Here is an 11086-nt window from a genome sequence, read left to right on the forward strand (position 1 = left end):
TTCTAATTTCAATTTTGAACTATCACATTTAAGATCAGATTATTATAAACCAACAAAAGCAGTTTTTACATTTAATACGAATATTATTTATTTCTTTGCATGCTTATACAACAGGCATAACACGTTATGAAACAGCAGACAAGCTTTAAATTATGGGTAAACCGGGATCTTTTCAAAACGTGCTGTGATTAGACAGAGAATGCAGACACATATTCATCAGTGGAATGAAAACTATGTTATTTACAGTAGCACTGACTGGGCCCACAGCCACCCTCCCTCCCCTCCGCCAGAGCTGCTGTACAATATAAATGTGAGCGCCGTCAGCCGTCTGGCCAGAGATGCTATGAGCTACAACATGAGGGCACTGGGACTGATTATCATAACTCTGCTGCTGCTGACAGCGGGTGAAGGTACAGCTGCATGTGCACAATGTGCTGATGTGCATTTGTTTATTAATGACATTATTTACTAACACTACAGTTATGACTGCTGGGCAATATGGGTTGTGGCTTTGCTTATGTTTGATCTTTTCCTGAAAGCTGACGACACAGATGTGCAGCGCTGGACTTGTGGATATCGAGGGCTGTGCAGGAAGCACTGCTATGCGCAGGAGTACATGATTGGCTACCATGGTTGCCCTCGAAGATACAGGTACTCAAATGTTCCTCAGTGGACGTCATTGCTTAGATTTTGATGTTAATTGCATGCTGTAAATTACATTATACAATGATTTGTAAGTAAATCTTAAAATATTTTTCTTCTCAATTTAATATTTGATTCTAAACATTATATTTATTCTTTTTTAGGTGCTGTGCTTTGCGATTTTAACCTTTACGAAGAAGCTCCTGTTTCCCAAGACGGCGTGCAGAACCCCTTCTTTCACAGAACATTAGAAATGCTGTGTTGATTTACGAATGTTAGCATAAAGGTGCGGTCACACTAGCCAAATTTTGCATGCAAAATGGTCCATAATGTGGAAATGCACAAAACCAGTTTCAAAGCAAGCAGTTTTCTGTTGGTAACCGAGGTGAAATCGTGTTAATCCACTCATGCAAAACTCCTGATCCTGCAGAAATCCTGACTGGTTTTTGGTAAATGCGGTAAATACCTGTAGAATGATTTCTGCTGCAAAATGTCACCAAAAGTTTGCACTCTTCTGTCAGCACCTCAGTTAAACCATCACCTGATATAACACTAAGTTGCAGCTAATAAGATATACATTTTGATTGTCAAAAGGATCAGCCAGTACGTACTCAAAATAGATTGATCTATTGTCTATTATTAGACTGGTCGCTTTATCCATGCAGTAGTGTGTTTGCTATTTGCTCTAATTGGATTAATGGAGAAAGCCGCTCAGCTTTGGTTTTCAGGGTATGACCTGCATTGAGCAACAAAAGTTCACTGACCTACATAGGCCTATCTAGTGACAGCTAGCAAACAATCCCATCCAACACACAGAGAGCAAATGCAAGTTTGATGTCTTTTTTAGCAGTTCGGTCAGCTGGATTGCTGAATGCTTTGTGTTGTCATTTTTTGTTTTTGCTATTTCAATTAAATAAAATGAACTATTAAAGAAATATACACAGTTTTTCTTCAGAATGTCAATAAATGTGCAACTTTTTTTTTCTTCTCAGAATTGCATGTTATGTCAAAAGTGCGAGATGAAAGATTCCGACTTTTTATCACAATTGCGTGATTATATTCCGCAACTCTGACTTCTTTTCTCAGAATTGTGAAATATTGCAATTGTGAGTTAGAAGTGCAAGTCCAATTCTGATAAAAATAGTTTACAATTATATTTTCAACTGCGTGTATGCAGTCTGAATTGCGATATATCTGTAAATTCTGAGGAACAAAATCAGACTTGCGTCAATATCTTGCAATTCTGACTTTGTAACTCACAATTATGAGTTTATATCGCACAATTCTGTCAGAACTGCGAGATGCAAACTCACAACTGTGAGAAAAAGGTCACAGCTGACATGTAAACGCAAGAAAAAAGTCAAAATTTGTTTTATTCATTGGCAGAAATGGCCTTCCATAGACCCTCATGTTATGTTAAGCCATTTAAAAAGTATGACCAGCGAAAAAAAAAAAAACCTTGAAAGGTAAACTGTTTGTCTGACTATTTCATTTAAAAAGTAGCCTAATGTGTATTGTTTAATGTGTGGGACATTGAAATCAGCCATATTCAGATTTAAAACACAAATCTAAAATATATTTCCACCTAGTTCAAAGGTGGAGTGTGACTAATGCAGTGTTTTAGAGGCACGTGCAGGACCACTTTCCATCTGTGCATGTGCGAGTCGGTCAGCGTGTTAGAAGCACAATGGAACAAACCCCCACAGATCTGTTTACACAGGCTCCGCCGTCACAATAATGTCTAGGGCACAGACTCACTTTCAGAGTACACAAGGCCTATGCTAAAAATCGGTTCGATTTTTCGGTTGTTGAGTGGATGGAGGCACATCTGAATGTGTTTGCAGTTGATTGTAAGAACGTATTTATTTATATTAATTCTGAGCTCGAAAAATAAACAAAAATAGGATTTTATGGGAATATGGTGCTATATTCAAAAGTCAAAGTGTAAGAAAGTTGCGCACATCCCACAAACACAAATAGGGCTCAGGTGCAGAACACAAAATAATTCAAATTATAGCTAAAGAACAAACGTAATGTCCTCACACTGAATTGACTGCTCCGTATTTATTTATTTTTTCTGTATTGCAATGTTTTGACCATGTTTTGATGGTCGAAGCGTTGCAATAAATAATTTTTTTTTTTTTTTTTTTTTTTTTTAAATGGAGCAGTCAATTCAGTGTGCGGACATTATGTTTGTTCTTAAACTAAATGTTGAAATGGTGTACACGGTGCATTCCTATTTTTTATAATGGTGACTAATATAGCAATAATCTTGTCATGTAAATATTCAATCAGAATTTCTAACTGGAAAATGAGTAAAGGATCCAAAAAAAGAATCAATCAGATCTGGAAAAAGTTACTAAAATAAAATATTGACATCAGAACAGAAATGTAAAAATGCCTTATCACTTTATTTTGTAATTTTTTTCTTGTTTGATAGCAGGCACATACAATACGAGTAGCTAAAGCTGAATATCATTAGACAAAAATGCTAGGTGTCCTTTGCTGAATTTAGCAAGCCTAATATTTCACAATGTGGAGAAACAAACTGCATCCAGATGTACTGTTCTTTCAAAATAAATTATAGATAATCTACTTGAAATTTTTTGTTGACAGAACACAGAAAGAAAACCAGACATTTAAGGTCCATTCACTCCTAAGTGTGAAAACAGGTCAAAACTGATCCAATGCTAAAAAAAAAAATAAAAAAAGGGAACATAAAACAATTATCCCTGGTTTAAGCTTAAATGACCGAACACAAAAAGTATCAACAAAGGGACAACCAACAGATGGACAGTCACTTTTTTGCTTGTCACTGTCACTCAAAGACTAAACAAGTAAAATTCAGAATATATAAAAAAAAAAAAGTGCAGATTGAAAAAAGATTTAATAAGGCTCGGGACAAAATATAGATATACACATCTTCACAAGACGTCATGAAATACGGGAAAACTAATGTATGTCACCTCCAAAAACACGAGTGACTTAATCTGCTTTATGAAAATATAAATATCCTCCCAACACCTAAAAACTTTATGGGAACTGCTCGTGATTATGAGGGAAAAACAACAACAAAAAAAAGAAAAAAAATTGACCAAATTTTCATATTTGGGTGAACTATTTCTTTAAAGTGAGCGTTTAAATTTAACTAAAATCTAATGATATTGTAGAACACTCTTATCTATGCTTGTTGTAGAAATGTCTGGATTTTTAATAAGAGCATTAAATTGAAACACCAAATTAAAGTTACACTAAAAAACAAAACTAAAAAGAGTTAACAAAAAAAACTGGACCATTTCTTTAACAGAAGCAATAATAAAAAAACAGTTGACCTTATGTAATGTTACAGCTGTGAGTTAAACTCTGATAACACTGACTAGCCTGAATAACGTGTTTTGTCCCACTAAAGCCACCGTTACTGCGTGTGCTGGGTTGCTGACGGCCGGCGCCGTCACTTTCTACTAAACGTTACTTTGTCTTCTTGTCTGTAGCCAGTGTGTCATGAAGCTTTGAGACATATTTCTCATATTGGTCCATCACCAGCGTCCCGTTCTCATCGAAGAACGTCCCGACTGACTTGGTAAACTCCATCTCCCTCGACTGCTTGGTTTTCCCATCAGTGAAACTAATTCTTAACGTATACTGGTCATCAAACCTAATGGAAACAAGTCCGTTAGTTGCAACCAATTTAAGAAAAATTACACTTCGGTATGTTTTTTTCTCTCTCTCTCTGCTTTGTACAATACACAAGTTTAACATTTATGCCTATGCCTAACGCTGTGCAATACTGGCAAAAAATTAAATCTTGTTATTTTAGATCAATGTAGGCAATATTGGGAGTGTTTTAATGTTGGTGCCATGGCCAGTAGGTGGCAGCACTACCCTGTCTTAATGACTGACTCGTTGAATCATTCATTCAAACTATTTGTTCAAACGGTTTGATTCATTTAGAAACAAAGCAAATGACTGCTTTTACAAATGGTTCATTGCATTACCGAGTCAAATAAATTGGTTTAAAAAGGAATTACGATACGACACAGTGTTGCTTTGTGACAGCTTTACTCCATCGCTTCTGGAACGATTTTTGTATGGAATTTAGGGCTGCAACGATTCCTCAATTCTATTCAAGTATTTGATTGTAAAAAATCCTCGATTTCATTTTGCTCGAACCGGCAAAATACCAGAAGTGGCACGTTCCAAGGACGAGAATCCATAAAACACAAGTTTCAAGCCTCGCTCTCAGTTTACACATTTTGATGTCCACATAGTCAAGAAATGGCTGTAGCTTTCCTGTCGTAAAGAAATTAGCTAAATATTAAGGATTATGTGGCCATTTTAATTAAATGATGTTTAGCCAATATTAAACAAGGATTAGATTGCGCAGTAAAATATAAAAACTGTTCTCTGGCCATTGGCGCCCCCTGCAGGCATTTGTTATAATTCATAATGTACGTTAGCTCTATTGTTTATAATACATTTTAACAGTTTTGTTCTCATTATATATGTATTATTAGTAATTTCAAGGCCATTTTTCCCTTTTTTACTACCAAAAAATATACAATTATATTAAAATCAACCTAATTATCGACCAATTACCAAAATAATCTTTAGTGACAGCTCCAATCGAATTACCTATATCTTTTTTTCAATCAAATAAAACTGTTTGAGAGCAAAAGTAATTGTATTATAATTACAAAAATAAAACTATTGCAAATTATTGCTAAGAATTTTCAATCGATTAAAACATTAATTGTGATTAATCCCATCGAACATTAAAGTTTATAAATAATGCTTATGTAACACGCGCAGCACGTCCTGATTCTCTCCACAATGGTGGCGCACTGCTGCAGACGGGATGAGGAGGAGAAGAATTGTTGAATAAAGTTGCACAAAAAGTATTCTCGTGGGATCAGAAAATTATGGCTGAATCACTGAGGTCACATGGACTATTTTATCAATTTCTGGGAACGTTGCAGTTGTGTTGCTGTCTATGGGAGGGTCAGAAAGCTCTCGGATTCATCAAAAATACCTTAATTTGTGTTTCCGAAGATGAACAAAGGTCGACATGAGGGTGAGTAATTAATGACAGAATTTTCATTTTTGGGTGAACTATCCCTCTAATAAATGAAAGGAGAAATTAATTTAAAAAACCCACCTTTTTAGGCTGGAGGAGAGCTGCCAGATGTGAGCCGGGTCCATGCCAGCTGGGTCCTTCTGCATGGCCACGAGGAAGATGTTCTTCTCGTTGTAAGAGGTGTAGAGGGTCAAAATCCCCATCATTATGAAGTATGTGTGGATCTGTTAAGGATAAGAACTGAAGCACTGCTAAATTTATGTTCATTTACACTATCAAACCTCCAATGCAAAATGTCATCTCCATTCTGTTTGGAGTTTGCTCTGAGAAGGATATGAAACCACACAGCAGGCCAACACAGGCTTGGACTCTGGGAATGGGTGCAGGTAATCCCAAATTAAAGCTACAATGGCGAAAAGGCAGGAGATTGTGCAAATGAACAGACGTCCATCGACTAAGTTGAAGTTTTCAATGTAGCCATATTTTTCTATCAGAACCTATGGTTGAAACAGAAACGTCATTCATTTAAAACTCATCTAATATAACAAAAATATATGCAAATAAACCAGATGATAAATATATCCACCCACATACAGGTGAGATCAGAATTAGGGATGCACCGAATTTATATAACATAATATATCTCTGAAGGATCATGTGACACTGAAGACTGGAGTAAATATTTTCAATAATTTCACAATATTACTGTTTTTATCATGTTTTGATAAAAATAAATGCATTATAATAATTTATTCGACCATAGTTTTATATAGAAACACACACCTTCTTAGCTGCATCATCTAGAGAGTTCTTCACCGCGGCACCATCCCATTTGTCGATCTTGACTGGCTTTTCATCAATCCTCCACTGAAATCAAGGAATTAATGAAGATGCACACGATTTTAGATCTCACTGTCAAACCCAAATTACTTTCATATTTGCAGAAAAGATAGGAATGCAAACTAAACATAGTTTGGGCTGCTGCTAAAGTCGCAGGCATAAAGTAAATTACAGTTATCAGTTTGAAGCGGATGTGATGATATACAAATGCTAAGACAATGCATCTTTCTATTGCAGGGTCTTGACCCCGAAACATACGCTTGCAACTAGTGTAGCATGATTCTTTTAATGAATCCCTCAAAAAGACTTGTGCTGTGTTATTAACAAGTTATCAGTTCAATGAATCCTTCACCAAATGAGTGAACAAAAACATGTCATCTAACATCAGAAAGCCATTCCTTTCAGCCACGTCAGACTCTAAAAGGTACTGTTTTGGGGTTTTTGTGAAACTAAAACCAGTATTATTGACGATGTTACAACACATTAACAACTAGTTTAGTTAGAAAACATTTGCAACAAGTAAATATTTTTAATATTTGTAAAACTTGCATAAAAGTGCATGCAATATAGATTTCCGTTTAAATGATAACTGTCAGAATTTTTCCTTGGCATTTTATCCTAAATGTTTTTTTTTTTAAAGCTTGTGCATTGAAATGCATGAAGTGTTTTATTTAAACCCGCTTGTGTGAGCGTGTGGGTTTCTGATCACATTAAATATAGTCACTAGCCGCAGATAAAGCAGAGTTTTAACGCCATATGCTTGCGTCTGACGCTGAAGATGAGCGCGACTCAGTGTTGTGCAATCTTCTGTATCTACACACGTAAACCAAATTAAAAAGTTTTGATATGCATTTAATACTATACAAATGCACATTGAATGACGTACAAGTTAACGCTTTGGCCAAACAAGAGCGACGGCCGCATCAACAATCCGAGTAACGGGTACAAAACATGAAACATATATAAAATAACACATTTCTATTGGGCTCTAAGGATGGCTGCGCATATATAAACGTATCTCTAAAAACGCGACATACAATAAAGATTTCTTACTTTTTCTAGTAGACCATTCTTTCCGTTCCTCGCCGCCATCTTTTCTTCCTGTTCATTTGCTGTGACTTGGGTGAGTGTGATTGGCTAAAATCACACAAAAACCGTCCAATAGAAATCGATCTGAAACAGAGCGCCTTGAGGGCGGGATTAAGAGGCAAGGATGAGCTCTTTGATTGGCTAGACGCGATGACGTTACCCCTCTGCGGTAAGAACGGCTATTCTTATGTTCGAAAATTAAACCTGTGAATTTTTGTGTTATTTGGTGGTTGCAATCATGTTATTACAATCTTTTGAAGAAATATATCATATGCATGCTATTAGTCCGTGTAAATCAGCCTCCTTTTGTTATAAAGGGTCATTTTAATTTGCTGAGATGCAAGTCCAAGTCACTTGTACATCAACATCCACAACGTTACATACATTATAGTTAGAAAAAGCCCTTTGCTGCAAGACAGTGATCAAATATTTTTATATATTTTACAGTCTATGGTCTTAAAGCTTTGCTTTATCAGAAGAGTAACCCTGGACCACAAAACCAGTCTTAAGTGTAATTTTATATATAAACTGAGAATAAATAATCTTTCCATTGGTGTATGGTTTGTTATGATCGGATAATATTTGTCTGAGATACAACTATTTGAAAATCTGGAATCTGAGAGTGCAAAAAAAAATCTAAATATTGAGAAAATCGCCTTTAAAGTTGTCCAAATGAAGTTCTTAGCAATGCATATTACTAATCAAAAATTAAGTTTTGATATATTTACAGTAAGAAATGTACAAAATATCTTCATGAAACATGATCTTTACTTAATATCCTAATGATTTTTGGCATAAAAGAAAAATTTGACCCATACAGTGTATTGTTGGCTATTTCTACAAATATACCCCCGCGACCTAAGACTGGTTTTGTGCTCCAGGGTCACATTTGGTAAAACCTCAAAAAAAAAAAAAAAAAGATTTATCCGTTTCACTTTTTGAATCCCCAGGGTTTGTGTCCCACAGTCACCAAGCCCAGGCTGATCCAGGGTTTCCACCAAGATAATATACCTATAGAGAGCTATTTCATTCAGGTTGCCTACATTTAGCACCTTTCTTTGCAGAGAATATGCAGAGGTATATTTGTCAAGCTATGAAATAAAGGCCAAGACCTCTAATTCACATTTAACTCTTATTTTACTTTATTAATTAGATTTTTTTTATTATCTTGATTTTCTTAAATGAATTCCTTCATGGTAAACATGACAAAATATGAAAAGAATGATTGGCAAACGTATCAAGTGAAGAAAAAAAAAAGTTGACAGTGAATACCTTTAGAAAAGACTAAATGTCTGTCATAAGGGAGCAAGGCATGTATAATTAAAGACAGTGATATATATATATATATATATATAACCCTCCTGAGCATCTAATAAGTTGTGTAATAAAACAAAAAAATCTTAAAATACTTTTGAAAACACAAAAACGTATATTTGTAAATTCTGAATGAATGCTACATTTTTCATTCTTGTCAAGTCAGTTATGATGATCATAGTGTTTCGTTGACTAAAACAAGAAAATCCTGTTTTTTTGTTGTTTTTTTTAAATGCAATATTTAAAAAGATGACATTATTACAAAGTACTGTTCAAATAAATATAATGTGCTTTACATCTCCACAGAATCCAAACATATGCAACATTTTCTTTCAAATCCAGCGATACCTTTCAATGGAAGACAATCCAAGTGCTTTGAAAGCCCGTCAGAAACAGTTCCTATTAACATCTTTGCATCAGTATCAATATAAGAGAGTCATATTTCCAAAATAGTACAGTAATGCATACAAATCTATTTTATCTTCTCCAATAGTACATCTGGTAGCCTACAGAATTGTATATAACTTAAATTACCTACATTTAAAAAAGAAAAACACACACACACACAAAGGAAAGATTTCCTCAGACATGTTGGCACATTACAAAGAAGTCTACAGTATAGAAATAAATCTGTTTGTAATAAAAAAAAGATCAAGGTCAAAGGTAGACAGGATTAAATGTATGTGCATTTACATGTGGTCCAACTGAATGTGTCATTTTTCAGCAAAAGTAACATTAAAGCTTTCTTGGCAGACACAAGTCACAAAATAGATCTTTCTAGTAATCAAAACTTAATAGATACAGTTCTGAAATGAAAGTAGCCCTTAAGAGTACTGTGAACATCAAGCTAAAAGTGAAACGTGAATAAAATACAAAGACAGAAAACCAATGTCTTAAAGCTAATTCTCATACTGGTTTTGCTTGTGAGAGCACGCTAGATTTGTTGTGGTGGTGTTATATATTTTGAAGAAGTGTCCAAATTAAGATTACAGTTTGGAGAGTGTCAAAACACTTGAGATAGAAAATAAATCTATAAATAAAGACAAATAAAACAATCAGATTTCTTTAGAAATATTAACTATGTCAACACTGTTACACAATGCCTTTTAGCATTTTAAAAACCATTTTATAGATATTTTATTTAATAGTGTGAAACATATTAGCACAGTTAGGCTTAAAACATACTCTACACAAATATGCAAATGCAAACTCTTGCTACTCAAGTTTGATTTTACACAATGAAGTGTGTAACAAAATTTGTACTGCCTGCAACACAAGTATGTGTTGCATTCTTTGCACGGCCACAAGGGGTGCTAGCAGGCACAGGAATAATCAGTTATCTTCAATGGAGTTTCTATGGTGAACTACTTGCCAACTTCCTTGAGGTTTATTTTCCTTTGGCCCTTCTGTAAATAGCCTACATCAACGCACACTCCTTAAAGGCATAGTTCACCCAAAAATGAAAATTCTGTCATCATTTACTCACCCTCAAGTAGTTCCAAACCTGTATGAACATCTTTGTTCTGCCGAACACATAGGAAGATATTTGTAACCAGGCTGTTTTGGGGCACCATTGACTTCCATAGTAGGAAAAAATTAAAAATTAAAATACTATGGAAGTCAATGGTGCCCCTGAACTGCTCTGTTTCCCACATTCTTCACAATATCTTCCTTTGTGTTCAGCAGAACAAAGACATTCATACAGGTTTGGAAGGTGAGTAAATGAACACAGTAACCACAGATCTTGCTGTACAGGGAGATACCGATCTTCACAGCTAAAAAAATAAAGCATAACGGTCAACTTGGATCATGGTGTGCCTCGTAAACCAATCAAATTATTACCTTGATGTAACTAAATTGCTTTTGGAGTTGTACAACAGTCAATCACTGTTTTCAGATGAAATATAAATAGCCAGATGACCAAATTAAAGTATACTTCGTGTTTGTACGTGATGTGTACGCCTTTCAAAGTATACTCCATTTGACACATGCGCTCCAAAAAGCTTCATCTTTGTCCTGCATCTGCTCCATTTTTTCTCCAGAAGTTATGATAGATACAAATATTGTACTCTAAATTTGTACTCTTTTAAACTAAAGTTGCTGCTCTATCATAACCCTCTCACACAA

At 35.0% G+C, this 11086-nt stretch overlaps 2 protein-coding genes across 4 annotated transcripts; one reads left to right on the forward strand and one right to left on the reverse strand.

Annotated features, from left to right (window-relative positions):
- Positions 1–68: 68 nt before the first annotated feature.
- spcs2 (signal peptidase complex subunit 2) lies at positions 69–7690 on the reverse strand. Of its 3 annotated transcripts, XR_013782519.1 has the most exons (6): positions 7610–7690; positions 6500–6583; positions 6053–6213; positions 5798–5932; positions 2848–4297; positions 2009–2680 (listed from the first exon to the last, which is right to left on the reverse strand). XR_013782519.1 is itself a non-coding variant. In XM_079387970.1 (5 exons), the coding sequence occupies exons 1-5, from the start codon at positions 7646–7648 to the stop codon at positions 4111–4113; spliced, it is 606 nt and encodes a 201-aa protein (XP_079244096.1). In that variant the 5' UTR covers positions 7649–7690; the 3' UTR covers positions 69–4110. The 3 variants fall into 3 exon arrangements, 2 of the variants coding, with proteins under 2 accessions (XP_079244096.1, XP_079244097.1); XM_079387970.1 differs by having other exon boundaries at positions 69–4297; XM_079387971.1 differs by lacking the exon at positions 2009–2680 and having other exon boundaries at positions 3040–4297; positions 5798–5940; positions 6061–6213; positions 7610–7666.
- On the forward strand, positions 127–1603 carry defbl3 (defensin, beta-like 3). The gene is made up of 3 exons (XM_079387972.1): positions 127–410; positions 540–651; positions 807–1603. The coding sequence occupies exons 1-3, from the start codon at positions 200–202 to the stop codon at positions 826–828; spliced, it is 345 nt and encodes a 114-aa protein (XP_079244098.1). The 5' UTR covers positions 127–199; the 3' UTR covers positions 829–1603.
- Positions 7691–11086: the final 3396 nt, after the last annotated feature.

Source organism: Barbus barbus (assembly GCF_936440315.1).
Source record: "Barbus barbus genome assembly, chromosome: 31".
In the NCBI taxonomy this organism is placed as follows: Eukaryota; Metazoa; Chordata; class Actinopteri; order Cypriniformes; family Cyprinidae; genus Barbus; species Barbus barbus.

Coding starts and splice junctions, on each gene's coding strand:
- defbl3 (XM_079387972.1), top strand. CDS start 200: ATGCAGACACATATTCATCAGTGGAATGAAAACTATGTTATTTACAGT. Junction 411..539: donor GCTGCTGACAGCGGGTGAAG/GTACAGCTGCAT, acceptor TTTTCCTGAAAG/CTGACGACACAGATGTGCAG. Junction 652..806: donor GGTTGCCCTCGAAGATACAG/GTACTCAAATGT, acceptor ATTCTTTTTTAG/GTGCTGTGCTTTGCGATTTT.
- spcs2 (XM_079387970.1), bottom strand. CDS start 7,648: ATGGCGGCGAGGAACGGAAAGAATGGTCTACTAGAAAAA. Junction 6,584..7,609: donor AGAATGGTCTACTAGAAAAA/GTAAGAAATCTT, acceptor CCTTGATTTCAG/TGGAGGATTGATGAAAAGCC. Junction 6,214..6,499: donor TAGATGATGCAGCTAAGAAG/GTGTGTGTTTCT, acceptor TTTCAACCATAG/GTTCTGATAGAAAAATATGG.